Genomic DNA, 19,255 nt, shown 5'->3' with positions numbered 1-19,255 from the left:
GGCAGGCCAAGCGCAGGAAGGGTCGATGGAAGCAGCGAGCTGGAGCGGCGACAGCTGACATGGCTTCCCTCAGAGCTCTGCTCAGCGGAAAGTTGACGAAGGAGTCGCCATCTTCAGTCAGCGCGAGCTTGTGGTAGCAGCAGGGCATAATGTGAAGGCAGCGCACCTGAGGCATTCGCAGGAACAGGAGCATTGCACTGATGCTCAAGTCGGCGCAGGCATGGAGGCCAACGATTGCAGTGGGCGCCCGCTCCAGCCCCAGCGCAGCTGCATGCTCCTGAATGCGAGCACGGCAGCTGGCGTCGGCTGTGATGAGGAGCTGCTCGTAGCTAATCGAATTGGAATTCGTAGTTCTCTCTCGCGCTGTTTGTACTCTTTGCTCCTCGGCTTCCAGGCCGAGTATCAGATAATTGTCACTCAACTGGAGCAGCGCCTCGCTCAGGTAGCCCAGCCCAGACCCCAGGTCGATGATGCCCCTTGTGTCTGGACAATGCCCATGTATGTGTGAGGCCAACTTATCAATTTCATGCAATTTCTTGATTGACATTTTGCAATTATTTCTCTTGGACTTTCTGGGCGATTCGCCTGCAGCTGAGGCAGCTGCTTGAGTGGGCGTCAAATTTGCAATCTCTTGGCGAAAGCGTAGCACCTCCTCGGGGCAGTCCTCCAACGCCTCATGCACAAATGGAAATCTGTTTAGCTGCTCATTTGATAATTCCAGGAAATAGTCCTTCATATAGCCAGGCATCTCATCGAGTGACTTGAGGCAGGATGTATTCGCCTCGCGATATATCCACGCATAACGATGCAAAAAGTCCACAGCAGCTCCAAAATATGCGGCATCAGTGGCAAACCCCCTCGGCAAAGACATGGCTGAGGAAGAGAAGCAAATCCAATTGGATTGTAATGGGTAGTGAATCAGAATCAGTTGCCTTAGATTCTAATTGGATAGGACTTCGACTTGAATTTAAATGCCTGCTGATTCTATTGAATTCTAAATCTTAAAATTCCTCAACCTTATTAAATGCTAAACCGTATTATTTATTAACAATTTATATATTTATAAATCAGGTCTCAATAAACAGAAAGCCATTTAACAAAGACAACTTGCTTTAATTATCGTTAACATACAGAATCAACTGCTTTCGCTGGCGAAAACAAAAACTTACACAAGATAAACAAAGTATATAAAATAGAAATAGAACAACTGTAGCTTATGGTTATCTATATGTATATACAGTCAGATTTTTGGATTTGCAATGCGTCTCATTTAGGATATGATCTTCCATTTCAGTTTAGTTTCCTCTTCTAAGTTTTCGTTTGCTGGTCCTAAAATACATTTGCCAACGTGTTTGGGCTCCTCCTTGAAGTACTTGTCGATAACGGCTCGGAGTTCGTCAAGTGTTACGGACAGCACGCGGGATCGATACTTCACAAACATCTCCTGCGACACTCCGTAGAGGAAGAAGTCGATGCCGATGTTTCCAGGCGCTGTGGGTGAGTCCAACTGCTGCAGTACACCCAGCTTTGCCTCGAAAAGCGTTTGCTGATCGAGCTTATTGCTCTCCGCCAGCAGCCAATCGTAGGTCTTATCGAAGGCGTCCAGTGTCTTCGTGGAGTGCGGATCCCGATAACTGAAGAATGCAAATATGCCATCTGAGCCTATTTTCGCACCAGCGCCGTAAGCTCCATTCTGCTCCCGCACCACGGGCAGCAGATACTTGGCCGAAACGAGCTTGGCCAGGACGCGCAGCACCGGATGATCTTCATGCAAGTATGGCACTGCGAAGAATGACTTGGCGCAGTAGTTGACAGGAATATTCATGACATAGTGCTGAAAACTCGGATCCAACAGTTTCAGTTCATTGTTCTTATTCATATCCTTGAGCGTGGGCAGCTTCTGCAGGAAGTTCTGGTAGTGTTCCAGGGCGGTTGCTTGAAAGGCCTCCGAGGTATTGATGGCCACTCGCATGTTGCTCTTGCTGAACACCTTCGCTCCAATAGCCTTTAATCTGTCACGGATCTCCTCTGTGCTGTGTTGCTCCACATACTTCTTCATGAAGTCGATGTGATCAACGCCGGACAACAGGGATTTCAGTTTGGCAGCATCGCTGACCAGCGCAGCGGCACTTAACATGGCATACAGGTGACCGGAGCTGGCGATTCCAACTGATATATTAGAAATGTAGTTTTCAATCAGCATCTTCAGGCGCTCCGTGTCGTCTAGCTTGTAGTTGAGGAGCAGCTCTTCGCACAGCGCAAACATATCCTTCACATTCTTATCCAGCGCATGCGTCGTCATCATCAGGCCCATCTGATACGACTTGGCATCCTTTACATTCTCAACGAAGTTCAGCTTAAAGTCAAAGCCAGCGGTTTTCGAAAGAACGAGCTTGTCGAAGTCACGGAAATTGTGGCTGCTGGTGCCCATATCATCAATGACGTTACTGAATAGTGGGATAAGCACAAGTTCATCTCGACTCAGGCCCGTGATATTGAACAGGCACTTAAGATAGGAAATCTCGTTGGTGGGCACTTTGCACAGTTGCGTGGGAACGTCGACAATTGTTTTCGTCTCTATCGTTGGTAACTTGGGCGGTTCCTTAACATCGTTCAGAGTTAGGCACGGCAAGACATCGGTGCACTCCTTGGCCTTTTGAGAGGCCTCCAGTTTGAGGCCATTCGTATATATTTCTTTGCGCTTTTTGGAGTCGAGTGCACTCACTTTCTGTTTCAGCATCTCGGCCTCAGCCTGCTTGAAGTTCTCCTCATACATTTCGTCCGGTGACATTGTTAGCGTAAGCTTATGAGTATTATTTGCGAAGTACTTCTCCATTTTCTGCTGGAGATACTTTTTATTCTCTTTAAGGCAGCAGCGTAACTGGGCTATCATCTCCGACACCCGTAGGCTGCTCACAATATCACCATCATGATTCCACAGAGATGTCGAGTTAAACAACAGGGCATTTCCAAAATGGGGGCTCTGATGCTTCAGGGACAATTCCAAGTTGTGCAGAATGCTCTCAATGTGCTGAGCTTCAAAGCCTTCTTCGATGGTTTTGTGCACAGTTTGATCAAAAAGTTCGTTGAATCGTTTAAAGTCTTCGACCCTTAGGTCTTGCAGACCCACAACGAAGTATGTATCCCTACAATCCGAGGAAAAGCCGGTACTCTGATTGTAGCCTCCGGAGAAATTTGGCTCTATTAAGCTCTTATAGAAAGCCGAGTTGGGGCCACGAATCAATAAGTCGGATAAGACATTCAATTCAAAGCTCTCCTGTATATCAGTCGAATCGCACATCAGCAGCGCAATAGCTATCTGGTTCTGCCTATCGAAGGTGGCGCCCAAGCTGTCCAGTCGACTGGGAATGTGTACGTTGCGTGGCTGTGACCACGGCCTTTGATTTGGTATTCGGCTATAGGAATTATCTATGCGCGAATGCTCGGACAGATATTCACTATCGACAAATGCCAGCGTTTTCAACAAGTCAAATGATCCATAGCAGAACATGCGCGCATTGCTTGGATGATAGTATTTCTGATGGAATTTAACCAAATCCGTGTGCGTCAATTTGGGAATCTCCAGTGGATTGCCGCCAGACACATAGCCATACGTGTGATCTGGCAGCATATTGTTAAGCAGATTTTGTATGAACACCTGCGAATTCTCCGAAAAGGCTCCCTTCATTTCATTATAGACAACGCCTTTGATAACCAGTTCAGAGTCGCGATTGTTCAATTCCTTGTGCTCCAGACGCCAGCCTTCTTGCAAAAAGTCCAAGTAAGCTAAATTTGGCCTATAATATCGTAAAAAATGGTTAATTAAAATTAGCAAATTTATTTTAGGTACAACTCACCTAAATACCGCATCCAAGTAAATCTTTTGTAGATTCCTAAAGTCCACCTCGTTCATGGTTGAGAATGGATATAACGTATAGTCCGGTCCAGTCATGGCATTCATGAACGTGGCAACCGAACGATTTAACATTTTGAAGAATGGATCACGAACTGGAAAATTCTTGGATCCACATAGCGCGAGATGCTCCAATATATGCGGCAGCCCCGTCGAATCGAATGGAGTGGTACGGAAATTAATGGAAAATACGTTATTCGTATCATTCCGATCGATATACCAAAGCTCCGTCCCCGTGCCCAAATGCCGCAGCGTACACGATACCAGCTCAAAGTCGGGTATATATTCGATGCGTTCGCACTGGAAGCCATGGTACACCTGGCCTTCGCTATATTTGTATTTGCGATCCCCCATAATATGGGGCAGATCGCCGTCAAGCGCCAGTTTTGATTCCGCACTGGGGCCTCTCTTGCCCTCGTTGAGTGTGACTTGAGTTGACTTGAAGCATCGTCGAACCGTTTGCCCAGGCAGCACTCGGAGTGGGCGCGGCAACGCCTTCAACCATTGCAGACGTGTGAGCATATTTTATTTCGTTTGTTTGTTCGTTCGTTTGTGCGAGTCTATAAATGATAAGTACACAATACAAGTTGCAGATGTTATCCAGATCAACACAACACAAGCGACATTAGTTAAATAAAAACCAACATAAAACACGACACGAGTTTCAGTTACATCAGCCGGCATTCATTGCGTTTTGCGTGTATGCATATAAATATGTGTGCCTGTATATATGTATGTGTGTGGCTGTATTCGCTTAATTTATATTGTGTGCCTTTCTGCATACGATAAATTTACTTATTTTGACTTACAATCTGATTAAAATTCCAAACACTAATTCTATTTTATATTTTATACTTTCAGCTTGCACTCAGAAAGATAATGCAACTTACCAATTTTAGGAAATACAATCTTTTAAACTTCAGTCATCTGCACACTACATATGAGATTTCAGCAGTCAATATTCTTGAGGTCTATCGATATATTTGCAAAAGGCAAATTGATCTTAGTATTTTCAGGTATTTTAATTGAGACTAAAATACTAAAAAAGTTCATTTAAACGATTATTAGAGTAAACTATCGAATTTTGAACTATTTAAATTTAGGGTAAATTGCATTTAACGGTTAACCAAAGAATACTTTATTTACATCTACATTAAATACACATGTTCAGGATTACACAATGCTTACTTCATGCGTTCTGCAATTTCAAAGCTAATCTTTCGCTTTTTGGGCCTAAAATACATTTACCAACATGACGCGGCTCTTTTTTAAAGTACTTATCAACTACCGAGCGCACCTCATCTGCAGTTACACTTAGAACGCGAGAACGATACTTGCAATACTCCTCATGCGAGACTCTTAAAATAAAGTAATCCATACCAACTTCACCAGGCGCTGTTGACCAATCGAGCAACTGCAGCACTCCCAGCTTGGCCTCGAATAACATCTGGTGATCCAGCTTATCGCTCATGGCTGCCAGCCACTCATACGTTTTGTCAAATACATCCAAAGTCCTCGTAGAGTGCGGATCACGATAGCTGTAGAAGTGGAAGAGTCCATCATAGCCAATTCTCGCGCCCGTACCATAAGCTCCATTCTGCTCCCGCACCACAGGCAGCAGATACTTTGCCGAGATGAGTTTGGCCAGCACACGCAGCACCGGATGATCTTCATGCAAGTATGGCACTGCGAAGAATGATTTGGCGCAATAGTTAACAGGAAAATTCATAGCATAATGGTGAAAGCTCGGCTTGAACAATTTCAGTTGACTCCTCTTATTCATATTCTTGAGCTTTGGCAGTTTTTTCAGAAAAGTTCGATAATGCTCCAGAGCGGTTGGTTGAAAAGCCTCCGAGGTATTGAGGGCCACACGCATATTGCTCTTGCTGAACACTTTTGCTCCAATGGCCTTTAATCTCTCACAGATCTCCTCCGTACTATTCTGTTGAGTATACCTCTTCATAAAGTCGATGTGATCAATGCCCAGTAAATGGGACTTCAGCTTGCCCGCATCACTGACCAGTGCAGCGGAGCACAGCATGGCATATGTGTGCCCAGAAACTGCAATGCCTATGGATAGCTTGGATATGTAGTTTTCAATGAGCATCTTCAGGCGATCCGTATCGTCTAGCTCAAAGTCAAGAAGCAGCTCCTCGCATAGAGCAAACATGTCCTTCACATTCTTGTCCAGGGCGTAGGTCGTCATCAGCAAACCAATTTTATAGGACTTGCCATCCTTAACATCTTCCACAACTTTCAGCTTGAAGTCAAAGTTAGCCGTTTTCGATAGAATCATTTTGTCGAATTCCCGAAAGTCGTGCTTCCTGGTGCCCATATTCTTGAACACACTGCAGAAGAGCGGCACGAGCATGGCATCGTCGTGACTCAGGGCCGTAATATTGAAAAGGCAGTTCAGGTAGGTGATATCATTGGTGGGCACCTTGCACAATTGGGTGGGCACGCTCTCAATGAGTTGCTCCGTCAGCTGGGGATGTCCCATTGGTTCCTCAACGTCGTCCAGCGAAAGGCAGGGCAATACGTTCGTATTTTCCTTAGCCTTTTGAGCCGCTTCCAATTCAAGGCCATTCTGATATATTTTGCTCAATTTCTCTGGGCTGAGTTCATTGATTTTTTGTTGTATCAACTTCTTTTCGGCTTTCCGGAAGTTCTCACTATATGATTCATCCGGCGACATGGTCAACGTGAGCTTGTGCGAATTGGCGAGGAAATATTGTTCAACTTTTTGCTGTAAATAGTTTTTGTTATCCCTTAGTCTGGCACGCAGTCGGCCCATCATTTCCGATATTCTCAGATTGGCAAACACATCACCGCCATGATTCCACAATGCCATCGAGTTGAATAGGATATTATTACCGTCGTCTGCCCTCCGATGCCTGACATTTAATTCTAAATTATGCAGAACACTCTCCACATGCTTGGAATCGAATCCTTCGATAATTGTTTTATGGATGGTCTGCTGGAACAGCTCGTGGAATCTGTCAAAGTCTGCAATGCGTATATCCTGCAGGCCCACAGCAAAGTACGTATCTCGGCTGGTGAAGTAGTAGCCCGTATGCCTATTGAAGCCACTAGAGAAGTTCGGATCAACCAGGCCCTTGTAGAAGGCTGAGTTTGGGCCACGAATCAGTAGCTCCGTCAGCACATTCAGCTCGAAGACCTCCTGCACGGCGGTTCTATCGCACATCAACAGCGCGCAGCCTATTTGATTTTGCTTCTCCCTGGAAACGCCCATGTTAACCAGACGACATGGCAAGTGGACGTTACGGGGGAAGGACCAACGCGGATGGAGCGGTATATAACTATAGGACGTGTCGATGGGATCATAGTCGCATAGATATTCCTCATTGAGAACCTCCAGAGTTTCCAATAGGTCGAAGGAGCCGTAACAAAAAATACGCCCATTGCTCGGATGATAATATTTCTGATGGTATTGAACCAATTTGGAGTGCGTTAAATTGGGTATTTCCAGTGGATCTCCGCCGGCCGTGTACTTGTAGGCGAGCTCTGGCAACAAGTTGCTCATGAGACCTTTTCTGAACAATCGGCTATTCTCTGAAAATATGCCAATCATTTCATTGTAGACGATGCCTTTGATAATAATCTCCGATTGTCGATCATGCACATGACTGTGCTCGAGTCGCCAGCCCTCCTGGAGGAAGTCCAAGTAAAGCAGATTTGGCCTGGAGGGAGAGGAGAGAGAAGCTTAATGGACTCGTTATATCAACAAAGTTGCATAGGACTCACCTGAACACAGAGTCCAAATAAATACGCTGAATGTTTCTGAAGTCCGTCTCATTTCTGGAGGAGAAGATGTACACGGTTTGGTCTGGCGCAGTCAGCGCATTCATATTGGTGGCGACAGATCGATTCAGCATTTTGAAGAATGGATCGCGAACTGAATACTTTGCGGAGCCATTCAAGGCCAGGTGCTCCAGGACATGCGCTGCGCCCGTCGAGTCCTCGGGTGGAGTCCGAAAATTGATCGAGAATACATTATTTGTATCGTTGCGATCGATGTACCACAGCTCCAGGCCCGACTCCTTGTGCCGCAGCGTGTAGGACGTCAGCTCGAAGTCTGGGATATACTCGACTCGCTCACACTGGAATCCATGATAGAACTGGCCCTCCTTGTACTTATAGTCACGCTCAGCGACAACTTGGGGACTTTCTCTATGGGATGCAGCCTCGGCACAGTATCCCCGCACAACATCCTCAACTAGAAAGGACAAATTTCTGGCCACAGCCGTCTCATGCAGAGCTCGACGCAGTGATCGGGGTACTCCATTCAAGTATTTAACTGATCTACGCATTGCTCTCAAGAAAATATCTACTTACTGAATTCTTATACACTATATGTATATATTTATATATTTACTTTAACCGGAAATTAACAATTAATGGGAAATTTGTACTAATCTGTTCGAAAGGGTTCTATAAATTCTGATTCCAAAATTTTATAGGCTACAAGCTGAGAACAAAATGAATTTCTAAATCTATAACTCTAGAAACTGTAGTTTCTTTTTATTTGATTTTCTAGTCTCTTAGTTCTCACCAGCTCTGATAAATATATGTCAGAAATCGGAATAAAAATTCTAAAATTGGATCGTTTTCTCCGATCTTAAAACGTAATTTCGTATTGCAATTGAGGAATATGCAGTGATGGCCGAGTGCATTGTCAGAAAGTTCAAGAAATGCGGCGATTGCATCTATGATAATCTGAAAAGACCAAGTAAGTTCTTTGAGTTTTCATGCTTCCTTTGTTTTTATTTATTTTTTTTTTTATTTTCAGTTTTGGTTGGGCTTTGCTTAGCTATAATTGTGTGTTTGATAGTGAAAAGAGTTTGATTACACTGATGGCACAGATATTAGGCGCACTCAGAAGATGTAATAAACAAATAATTTTGTTACAGACTTTGGGTAGGAAGATTTGAATTTTACACCAAAAAATCTCTTCTCATTGAAAGCTCCACAATATTTCCAATATTGTAATGTAATAATATAAGAATTTTCGCTGTCATATTTATGAATAAAAGATATATTTATTTATAATAATTTTTTAATTTCTTTATAAAAATACATATTTAATTTATTCAAGATTTAAAGTGTTTCAAATTATGTGCATTACTTGAGAAAACCAATCAAGTAGCTTCAGATTACAATCATAGATCTCACAACTGTTCGACTTTGTGCTTGCCTTCTCGGCCAAAGTGAAGTCATATGCCTCGGGAGCAGCTGCATTCAGGGATGTGGAGGGCCTGTTGTTATATATAAATTATAGTTATTTTATAAAATATTTATAAGGCATTCATTTATTAAAACTTACGCGAAGAGCACGTGCAACAGCTCCTGCACCACGCTAAAGTCCTTTGAGAACTGAATTGTGTTCGCCTCACAAATAGCTTGCAGCATACACTCGTGGCCATTATAGCCATAACTGGAATTGATATGAAAATATACACATACATATATACATATACATGTATACTTATAAATTACTCACTTATCCAACATGTGCTCAATGTATGCATAAATCTGCCAACGCAATTGGCTTGGCTGCTTTTGCAGCAGTCGCAATTGATTCAAATTACTATTTATGGGAACACTCTGGTGTTTGTATTCCGGCAAATAGGGATTTTGCCTGTATACGGTGGCATTGTAGGGCAGAAAAAACTCGGTTTTAAGTACATGACCAATGACCAAGGATTCATAGGACAAATCTGCGGGAATGCCTATGCCCGCAATAAACTAAAAAACACGAAGAAGCTCAATCAAATTTGGTTTAACTAAACTATAATTTGAATTCTACCAGATGTCTTGTGGGCGATTGACGTGGAAAGATGAGAAACCGTTTGGTGCGCCCACCCAACCGAGCAGCTAATACCAAGCTTGGCAGAGCCAGCAGCGAGATGTACCACACGATGCAACGCATTGCGACGGACTAAGTGCACCTAGCGGCAATTTGGCAACTGCAACCACCTGAGTTGCACCTTGGCAATTAGTAGTCCTCTGCTAGAACTCTAATTAGAACTATTAGTTAGAGCATTCACCAAATTGTTGAGCTACATTGAAATTAGTCTTTAATTGACACTTGGGTGTTGTGAAAGGCTTTCACATCAACAAACCCGAGGCATCGGCCATTGTGCGATATTTCAGTTGTTTTCTTTGGGCAAAATAATTTAAGGCTAACAGAAATTTGATTTGAAGTTAAATAAATATAGAACAGAAAGAAAACAATAAATACAAAATTTAATTAAAATTTGTTAGCTCTATTTATCTTGTATAAAAACTAAAAAACTATTTATTAAAATTAATTACAAATTATATTTAATTACATTTTACAAATTTTTTATAAAACAAAATTAATTTCGTTCGAATTGGAGTGTTTGTTGATGAGATATAATTCTGTAAACTTAAATAAAAGCAAACCTATTCAAATACCTTTTGTCAATAATAAAATAAAAATACTATGAGAATCTTAAAACAATTTGATAATAACTAAACCGAGCATGGTGTGATTTAATTTTAAATAGTAATAATATCAAAATAAGAATTTGTATCTTAACCGATAAACAAATTTTTTTTTTTGGAATTATCAAATCAAATGCTAAGCTTTAAAATAAAGGCTATAATAATTTCGAAAAAATCTCGCGATTATTTTAACTTTTGACCATAGACAAAAGTCCTATTAACAAATCATATTATATTATACAATAACATATATATGCAATCAAGATTATACAGGGTATCAATAGTCTGTTTATCATATTATCGGCATTGAGAAACGAGACCCAGTGAATTATGCAAAAAGGCATGCAGTATTTATTGGTATTATGTTAATTATAATTTCATAGATTACTCTCATAAGATTTACATAAAAACTTTGTAAATAAATGATACGACAAGGATTGGATTCGCTTAATAATGACCTTATATAATGAACATTGTAAATTCATTTAGCGCGGAAGTCTGGGAATACTTAGAATACTTGGGGCGTTCCGTTTAAGCGTAGTTACGAATACAAAATCATTAAATTATATAGGTACATAAGATTAGAGACTTACTAAGGAATACTTAAATGACAATTTAAATTAGGCATACGTAATTTCGAAAGCTGCATGTAAGTGAAAATATAAAAAATACATTTACAATGATACCGATCGACACACAAATCCACTGAACGAGCGACCGGCCGACGCCTTTGTTCTCTCTTCAATTGTTTATTGTATTTTACTTGTGCTTGTGGAACTCCTCCATACAGAGCTTGCAGCTCCAAGAGCCCTCGGGTGGAGTTACCAAAGGCGGCGACAGACAATACATATGGTAGCCGCGATCACAGTCGTCGCAGAAAAGCAGCTGATCATCATTGTCGGAGGTGCCACAGATCGAGCAATATTTACATTCAATGCACTGCCAGCGGTAACGCTTCACCGATATTATCATGTTGGGCGTGAACTGCAGACACGATGGATGACCAGAACGACCGCAGTCGGAGCAAGACACTAGCTCTTCGGGCATATTGGTTTTCTTGTTTTCTCGCTGATCGCCCAAACAGAAGTCACAGTAGGGCGAAGGCTGTGCCACCTCACGCTCCGTTCGTAGCTTGGGCTTTTTGGGACTAGCCAATGGATTAGCTGGTGGCGCGTTTACCGTTGCGTATATAGCTGGAGTAGCAGTAGTCGTTGTCGACATGCTAGCCATACTAGCCATGGTGGCCAAAGGGATTGAGTCGTTTGAGGCGCCACCATCATTGAGAGAAGACTTTTCGTACGATGTGGGTAGCGTGGGCGTCATCACCAGAGCCGACTGTGAGGTCTCATCGATAATGGGAATTGGTGATGCTGAGTTAGAGTGGTTTGTGTATAGTCCAGTGGCAGCTGCTGCAGCCGCTGTGCTGGCTGCGTGTGCCACGGCCGCGGCAGCCGCTGCAGCTGCAGCCGAAGTATTTGCATTATTGCCAGCACCGCCGCGCCTCCTTCGATCCGGTGTATCGCCTTCAGCTGCATTCCGACGACGATTACCTGCAAGAGAGCGAAGGCTTTAATTAGCACTTGGCAACACAATTGGGCCACAAGTGTGTCTTACCGCCACCTTTGCGTCCCCGCTTCGGTGTGCCATCCACATTTGCATTCGTACGGCGGGGTCGTGAGCCACGCTTGCGCTTTCCTCTACTGCTGTACGACTCATCAAAGTCATTGTCAGAGTCAAAGTCGTCTTCATAGTCATCGGCGTGATGGTAATGCGATGAGTCCATGTCCTCATGGAACCAATCTTTCTCCGCATTTGCATGAGAGTCCTTGCTATCATTGTCCCCTGAAGCGCCCATAGAATTGCCATCTGTGGCCGCAATAGCTGCAACAAAGTAGAATACAAATAAATATGTGTAGACATATATATGCATGCATGTTCTATGTATGTATGTATGTATGTATGTTTGTGTTTGCTAATCATACATACATACATATATACAATGGCAACATATATAAATCAGCCCCCAATACGCATTGTAAATATGCTTGCAACTTTTTCTTATGGGGTGGCTACGCGCTGTGTACACACATACAACAATACACACACACACTGACATGAATACATTTATATGTATATATGTATGTGTGTATGCATGTATAGAATGTGCAGCTTCATAAAGTCTCACACATGTTTAGCAGTTCTAATTGAACCGTGGGCCAATTTGAATGAAATGCAGTTGAAAAATATTAATTGACATTGAAATAATTGGTATGTCGTGGTTATCAATTTTAATAAATTAATTGATGTAGTTAATAAATAAGTGTAAAACCATACTACAATAATATTTATCAATATTATAATAATCAAAAATAATCAATTTATATTTTTTCGAAAATTTTAAAAATATTTATTTAATTGCCAATTCATTTTAATTCTTAATTATATAGCAAATAATCGAAACATCACTTTTTATGCATTTCTTAAATTTGTTATTATTTGGCAGTTTTAGGACTATAACACCACCATGCAGAGGTGGTAGTGCGGGTGGTGGGTAAGGATGTGACTGAACACAAAGGCAAAAACAATTGTAAGAGATTTATTGATTTTACTACGAGTTTTGTTGGGTGCATGTGCGTGAGTGTGTGTGCAAGCATGGGTGTGTATGATATCTTTAAGTGTATCTCTTGCATATCCTACCTGCACTCTCCGTCTGATGATGATCACGTGCATTGACCGTTCCAGGACCAGACGGCGGCACGTGATGGTGCTGATGCTGGTGGGTCAGATGGTGCTCGCGGTACTGGTAGGCGCGGTAGCTATGGTGTGGATTAAGTAAATATTGGCGCTTAGGTTTGCGCCATCGTGCCGAGGGATACGTGTAGATTTGGCCATGTCGAAAGCCGGGCATCCGCTGCTTTCGCTTCATAAAAAGAGCGCAATGCGTCTGTGCGACGCCAGTCTGGGGATCGAGGAACGGCATTCGCAGCCGCCGCTCGATGCACAGCCGCGTGTTGAAGTTCTCGCTGTTCTCGAGTATCTCCTTGTATGCGGTATCATTTAAAAAGTTTTGAATCTTTTCAAAGTTTCCAATGTTTACTACCGCGATTTCGGAAGCCATATTGTTACCGTCGGCGTTCGTGTAAATGCAACGCGACGCACCCGTTATAAACAATATTGTATTTAGTTACGGCGGATTAAACAAGCGAAGAGCGCGCTCAAACAGTGAGGGGTTATGATTTTCGGCAATCCACGCTGATTTAAACACCAGAAAGACACATTTTTTCCTCGTTTGCTTTCGCAAACAAGTTTTTATGCCACAAAACAAGAGACTCTGCAGGGTTGCCGCGTACGTATGCAGTCTGTGCCAGCGATGTGGCAACGCTGCCAATTGAGTAAATTTGAACGGAAAACCTGGTCACACTGGTCGGGGCGTGTTTTGTGTGTTACTGACTCAATAATTTTTTTGTATTAGTTTGCTCTCTGTTATTTATTGCCTAGTTGCGTTTGTTTGTTTTTGTTTGCTGCAATTTTACATTAAAGTAAATCAAACAATAGCCAGGCAATGGGTGCCTCCAACCGCAGCACTCGAGTCGCCCTAGGCATATCCACAGTCTCGTTTCTACTTTTTGTAATTGCCTTTGCTACGCCCTATTGGCTGGTGACCGATGGCCGTCTGGAGAATCCACGCTTCACGAACCTGGGCCTGTGGGAGGTGTGCTTCAACCACTTCCAGGACATACATCGATTCTACGACACCGACTTTACTGGCTGCATGTGGGTCTTCGAGGAGGAATACTACATAATACACGATTTCCTACTGCCTGGATTCTATATCGCTGTTCAGCTCTTCGCCACGCTCTGCTTTGTGATGTGCCTGCTGGCCCTGCCCTTGACGTTGTCGTTCCTACGCACATCTCGCGACGACGATCGCTACGTGGTGTTGCTGCTGACGATCGGCACCTGCCAGGTATTGGCATCCATATTCGGTTTCATTGCTGTGGTCATATTTGGAGCCAAGGGCGATTCGCGTGATTGGATGCCTGGCTGGCAACACAACGATATGGGCTGGTCCTTTGCCCTGGCCGTAGTTGGAGGCGTCATGCTGTTGCCCGCAGGCATACTCTATCTAGTGGAAGCACGCCGCGAGCGCTACAAGCGCCTCAACGAGATCAGCAACCGGGAAATAAGCGAATACGGCGATGACTACTATCAGAGTCAGGCAGCAGCAGCAATCTCGGCCGCCCCACCTTCGGCGCCCGCGCAGCCTTCATATTTTGCTCCAGAGCCCAGCCGTCCGCGTCGCCCACAGCCAGGAGCACGTCTGCCCACAGCACCAGCCCAAGGCAGCATCCAAACGGACATCTAAGTGCACAAGAATTGTAACCACAAATACGTCCATAAATGAGGTCTACTTCGAATCTCCGAACGAATAGTATATAACATATCCGTCCAATCGTAAAAGCAAATCTCTAAGCACCATTTGCGCCTTCATTGTCTTTAGTCTAAGTCTAATTTGCCTCGAATATATAGTATAATCTATATATATATAAAATTTTGAATCATTCCATAGTTTACACAAAACTTTTTATAAATGTTTATTATTATTTTCCTATAATGCAGCGATTGTATTTATATATTTTAATAATAAAATGCTTTTACACTCAAAAACAAAAGAAAATTCATTGTTAAATAAATTATTCATGCATTCATTTTGTGCATATTGAATATTATTCGTTTAACTGTGCCCTAGTCAAGAAGTAACTCAACGAACCCCTTAATAGTTTACATTGTTTATCAATTGAATATATACAAATATTAATAGTAATCAATAACTAATATAAATGTATTTGTATATAAAATCATTGAGCTTAAGCTAAGATCAATCAAACCATTCTAATTATATTCCTCGAAAACTCTATCTTAATCAACAATATTCCAACTTCAATGATTTATCTTCCATTTGATAAAAAAGAAGTGGATCACTTTAAAGTATATTCATTCCTCTGATAAATCAATATTTATCAAATGCAAGTTGTACCTTTCTCATTATTTATAATTAAATTGTGAAAGAACTTATTCATACCTTTACTTTTAACACTGTAAATTTTTGATTGAGCTTTGATAATCCCTTCAGCATAGGCCATATATTGACTAGAGGACACAGATCGTTGTTCTGGTCAAACAACGGCCTTTCTATAGGACGGTTTGATCCAACGCTGATCGGTATTCTCGCCACTTTGCTGTTCGAGTACCAGAAACAGTTCCCGCTGATGTAGTTCGTCGGAAAGCTGTTCCCTCAAGAACTGTAACATATCCGCCTCATTACCCAGCAGTTCCGGCTGTCGGAGTTTCGAGTCCAAATTGTAGTAGGAATCCCCGATGCGACGTACAGCTATCCAATGTCGTCTACGCAATGGCAAAGTAATTACTCCGAACTTATAATCAGATGGAATGTTCAAGATAAAGCCAATAATTGAATCAAGGTCTATAATGGAAGGGTCCCTAAGTGGAATTACAAATATAGTAGTTACTAGAGTTAACGCAGCTTCACTAGACATTAATATTTACTTTCGTTTATCAAACCAAATGGCTTCACAGTTCCGTTTTTGCAACGCAGTCATGATAACATTAATATCATAGTTTCCAAGGCCAAGCACAGAGCGATGTGGATTAATCCATACGTTTGGACTCAAATTATTGCAGATATCATCCAGTTCCCCTTTAGTATAGGATTGATCGCCTTGAAAGAGATTGTTTAGTGCATGTAAGGCACATAACTGCCTCATTTGCTTTTCGTGATAAACTGATGGCATAGGTAATTTTTACTGTAATTTTGAGTTTTAATTATTTACAGTTTATGTTTCTGGACAATATTTTACTTTGTTGACAATCTGTTTACTTGTTTATGTGTGAGTGTGTGTGTGTGTATTGTTTTGTATGTTGTACACGTTACGACCTAAGAAACAAATTATAATAATAGAAAAAAATCGAGAAATGCTTAACTTGGATAAACTCCGTTTTACTAAATAGATATCTGTCAATTAGTTATATATTCAACATTATTTATAAATTTATAATAATAGGTGCATACCAGTATTTATTTAGTTTACATACAGTATTTTTAGTATATCAAAATGCCGTAAAATGTATTACAAACGTTTCCAGTTGGTCACACTAAACTCACCACAAACTGTCACATGATTTTCACCTGACATTTGCTAGCTTCTGCGAAAAAAGTCTATCGACGCGAATTCCAATTTAAAAGGAACTTATTTACATCACCCCGTCGAGCAGCGTTTAACGAAGCTAGCAAAATGAAAATTTGTGGTCCGAAATGCTCCCTATGCGGATTGATTATCTCCGTTTGGGGCATTGTGCAGTTGGTAAGTGGGTGTGCTGGTGAATTTGGTTTGTTTTGTGGGGGTCATACGGAAGAGTCACAAGACCAAAATATTCACATAATAATCGGTTTTATTTTTTTAGGTGCTCATGGGTCTGTTCTTCTACATACACAGTGTGGCACTAATTGAGGATTTGCCACTAGCTGAGGAGTACAAAACTTTAGATGAATTCTATACGGCAGCGAATGCTGCATACAATCAGGTTGGTGTTTCAATGTCGAGTCATACATGTATGTATGTTTGTGTGTAAATATTAGGTACATACATGTTCTTACAACCCCTTGAGAGTTGTGAGGACTTCAGAATGCGGACAAGAAAAAACTATTGCTCCTTTTATCATGCACGATATGCGTATATGCGCTTTGTGTATAGACCTGCAAATATATACGTACATACATATGTACGTACTCTATGGTATTGTGACTAAATAAATTTTCTCTTTTTTATAGAATGCCTACAACTGCTGGATTGCGGCGTGCATTTACGTCTTGACTCTGCTGCTCTCTGCGCAACAATTTTACATGAACAGCAGAGTAACTGCCAACTAAAATCTGTGCTTCAACTTCAAAATCAATGTTGCTTGGCTTGAGTGCGATGCAACAATCCATTAAAGAAAAGAAACATCAAGAACAACAACAAAATGTAACTTGTGTGCAATCGGCGTCGCTGCTGATCGCATCTAATCACAATTAGTATTGAAATGTTTTCATGTTGAAGAAATTTGTTTATTTACTGTATAATATCCCCAAAGTTTTTGTTGCTAAAGTTTAAATTGAATTGAATATGATAATATTTAAGTAAAATGTATGTATAAATATGTACGTAATACAATTGTTTTGTTCATAATAATCACACATTCCTTTCTTAGTTCTACTCTCTCTGTATCGGTCCAAACGTGTAAAGCAAGTGCAACAATTTTGTATCATCTAGCTCCGCCGTTAGTTAAAACAATCTCAGAGTCAATCTGTATCCATACTGTACTTCAGCTAAATCAATTGTAAAAAAATGTATTCCCAACCTGATGCCTGTATTAAACAAAGTTATCATCGGTAGCTTTGTGGTATTATTGAGGTATCATCCACTATATTCGTTCAAATTGTTTAATATCTACGAAATAAATATATATATTGAACAAATTTAATATATTGCGTATTTGTGTTTTATGAGTGTGGCTAAATTTTAAACAAAAACCGGAAAAAAAAATTGGATTGAATTTAACTACTTTTTTTTTCTTTTAATATTATTTTAAATTTAAATTTTGAGAGTTTACCAGAATAGTTAAAAAAATTAGATATAAAAAAAAAAAAATAAATAAATAAATACAATACAAATACAATGTATTCATACGACTAAAGCTAGAAAATGTAGGCCAAATTTCCTTTTAAAACTTTCTTTTACATAAATTATATCTTTTATTATTATTGTTTGCTTGTCTTCTCAATCTTCTTCCCTTTACCAATCAACTTGGTCCAAAAGAACTCTGGTTAGATTATTCTTTAGAATGTAGGCTTCTCGACGGTTTATAACATTTAAATTTTCGACATTCCCATTTTGAAGAGGTAAGATTTGATCATATCAATAACAAAAGGAACAAGATATAGATGTTTTTGCCGTTTTTCGGTTATTTAATAATATTTATTTATGTATATGTATTAAACATACTTAGGCGTATTTTCATAAACGTATATTTATATAAATATATTATTTTTTATTTGAATGCCATATTTTAAAATATTGATAAAGTTTCAAGAAATATTCGACAAGTTGTCCTTAACAATCATTGTAACAGTCCTCAAAATACTATAGAGCGCACGCACGTACATCGATACATCAAAGCGACGAAAATGGACTAGAAACTAGCTAGTTACATACATACATAAGCCATAGAGTCTTAATATAACTATATATATAAATATTTGCATGTTTTTTTCCATTTAAATTTAAATTAACAACAAGAAATATCCTATAAACTAATATATATTTAATATATTTAATTTATTTTGTTGTTTATCCACAATTTACACTTTTGCCAAAGCGAGGGTATTTAGATACGAAATGGAAGGTTATTTAGATTCAGAATGGAGATTTTTGGAGGTTTTCCCTTTGGATTTTTCGATTAGATTCCGAGAGTGTAAGCATATCAAAAGAGTGTATAAAGTGTGACTTTGAGAAGAAGAAGCTCAAATACTGATATCTATTTTAAAAGGCGATAGATTTAGTTTTGAAAACTCGACGTCAAGCAGCTCGACTTCATTTGATTTTCAGATGGAGATAAGTAAGTTCCAGTGTTGAGTAATTTATTTTTGAATTATTCGCTCCTGATTACAGCTCGATGATCTTGACGATTTTCGATTGATCGATTCCAGATATGCGCCCGGGGTCCAGCCTTCTGCATTGGTATCTGTTTAGAAATTAAATTTTAATTATCAATAAAATATCAATATCGACATAT

At 40.6% G+C, this 19,255-nt stretch overlaps 8 protein-coding genes and 1 long non-coding RNA gene across 17 annotated transcripts in view; 3 read left to right on the top strand and 6 right to left on the bottom strand.

Moving 5' to 3' along the window:
- Positions 1–1,092: 1,092 nt before the first annotated feature.
- On the bottom strand, positions 1,093–4,895 carry LOC6579925 (presequence protease, mitochondrial). 2 transcript variants are annotated; one of them, XM_015163990.3, is made up of 3 exons: positions 4,804–4,895; positions 3,858–4,473; positions 1,093–3,797 (listed from the first exon to the last, which is right to left on the bottom strand). In XM_015163990.3, the coding sequence occupies exons 2-3, from the start codon at positions 4,433–4,435 to the stop codon at positions 1,271–1,273; spliced, it is 3,105 nt and encodes a 1,034-aa protein (XP_015019476.1). In that variant the 5' UTR covers positions 4,436–4,473; positions 4,804–4,895; the 3' UTR covers positions 1,093–1,270. The 2 variants fall into 2 exon arrangements, with proteins under 2 accessions (XP_015019476.1, XP_002005798.1); XM_002005762.4 differs by lacking the exon at positions 4,804–4,895 and having other exon boundaries at positions 3,858–4,734.
- A 132-nt stretch (positions 4,896–5,027) lies between these two features.
- Positions 5,028–8,246, bottom strand: LOC6579924 (presequence protease, mitochondrial). The gene is made up of 2 exons (XM_002005761.4): positions 7,679–8,246; positions 5,028–7,614 (listed from the first exon to the last, which is right to left on the bottom strand). Exons 1-2 carry the CDS (start codon positions 8,242–8,244, stop codon positions 5,103–5,105), a joined length of 3,078 nt encoding a protein of 1,025 aa, XP_002005797.1. The 5' UTR covers positions 8,245–8,246; the 3' UTR covers positions 5,028–5,102.
- Positions 8,247–8,571: 325 nt separating this feature from the next.
- On the top strand, positions 8,572–8,986 carry LOC116804128. The gene is made up of 2 exons (XR_004364175.2): positions 8,572–8,663; positions 8,724–8,986. It is a non-coding gene; the product is annotated as an uncharacterized LOC116804128 (long non-coding RNA).
- On the bottom strand, positions 8,972–10,160 carry LOC6579923. Its single transcript, XM_002005760.3, has 4 exons — positions 9,741–10,160; positions 9,435–9,679; positions 9,258–9,368; positions 8,972–9,189 (listed from the first exon to the last, which is right to left on the bottom strand). Exons 1-4 carry the CDS (start codon positions 9,861–9,863, stop codon positions 9,042–9,044), a joined length of 627 nt encoding a protein of 208 aa, XP_002005796.1. The 5' UTR covers positions 9,864–10,160; the 3' UTR covers positions 8,972–9,041.
- A 570-nt stretch (positions 10,161–10,730) lies between these two features.
- LOC6579922 (zinc finger protein DPF3) lies at positions 10,731–13,744 on the bottom strand. The gene is made up of 3 exons (XM_002005759.4): positions 13,100–13,744; positions 12,017–12,283; positions 10,731–11,952 (listed from the first exon to the last, which is right to left on the bottom strand). The coding sequence occupies exons 1-3, from the start codon at positions 13,518–13,520 to the stop codon at positions 11,162–11,164; spliced, it is 1,479 nt and encodes a 492-aa protein (XP_002005795.1). The 5' UTR covers positions 13,521–13,744; the 3' UTR covers positions 10,731–11,161.
- A 73-nt stretch (positions 13,745–13,817) lies between these two features.
- On the top strand, positions 13,818–15,055 carry LOC6579921. Its single transcript, XM_002005758.4, has one exon. The coding sequence runs from the start codon at positions 13,965–13,967 to the stop codon at positions 14,766–14,768; it is 804 nt and encodes a 267-aa protein (XP_002005794.1). The 5' UTR covers positions 13,818–13,964; the 3' UTR covers positions 14,769–15,055.
- A 382-nt stretch (positions 15,056–15,437) lies between these two features.
- On the bottom strand, positions 15,438–16,362 carry LOC6579920 (josephin-like protein). 2 transcript variants are annotated; one of them, XM_015163988.3, is made up of 3 exons: positions 16,282–16,362; positions 15,971–16,227; positions 15,438–15,904 (listed from the first exon to the last, which is right to left on the bottom strand). In XM_015163988.3, exons 2-3 carry the CDS (start codon positions 16,213–16,215, stop codon positions 15,580–15,582), a joined length of 570 nt encoding a protein of 189 aa, XP_015019474.1. In that variant the 5' UTR covers positions 16,216–16,227; positions 16,282–16,362; the 3' UTR covers positions 15,438–15,579. The 2 variants fall into 2 exon arrangements, with proteins under 2 accessions (XP_015019474.1, XP_002005793.1); XM_002005757.4 differs by having other exon boundaries at positions 15,971–16,360.
- Positions 16,363–16,579: 217 nt separating this feature from the next.
- Positions 16,580–17,944, top strand: LOC6579919 (ribonuclease kappa). The gene is made up of 3 exons (XM_002005756.4): positions 16,580–16,785; positions 16,886–17,005; positions 17,253–17,944. The coding sequence occupies exons 1-3, from the start codon at positions 16,717–16,719 to the stop codon at positions 17,349–17,351; spliced, it is 288 nt and encodes a 95-aa protein (XP_002005792.1). The 5' UTR covers positions 16,580–16,716; the 3' UTR covers positions 17,352–17,944.
- A 457-nt stretch (positions 17,945–18,401) lies between these two features.
- LOC6579915 (guanine nucleotide exchange factor DBS) overlaps positions 18,402–19,255 on the bottom strand; it is a 48,528-nt gene continuing 47,674 nt past the window's right edge. For 6 of the 7 annotated variants that reach the window (XM_044010955.1, XM_015163983.3, XM_044010959.1 and 3 more), the window contains one exon: positions 18,402–19,204. In XM_044010955.1, coding sequence (XP_043866890.1) covers positions 19,101–19,204 — 104 coding nt within the window. In that variant the 3' untranslated portion in view covers positions 18,402–19,100. The remainder of the gene's footprint in view (positions 19,205–19,255) is intronic. The other variant, XM_044010956.1, reaches the window with a different exon arrangement.

The sequence above is a fragment of the Drosophila mojavensis genome, unplaced genomic scaffold (genome assembly GCF_018153725.1).
Source record: "Drosophila mojavensis isolate 15081-1352.22 unplaced genomic scaffold, ASM1815372v1 contig_80, whole genome shotgun sequence".
Classification (NCBI taxonomy): domain Eukaryota; kingdom Metazoa; phylum Arthropoda; class Insecta; order Diptera; family Drosophilidae; genus Drosophila; species Drosophila mojavensis.
Note: the sequence above shows the minus strand (reverse complement) of the source record. Positions and strands in the feature narration are given on the sequence as shown.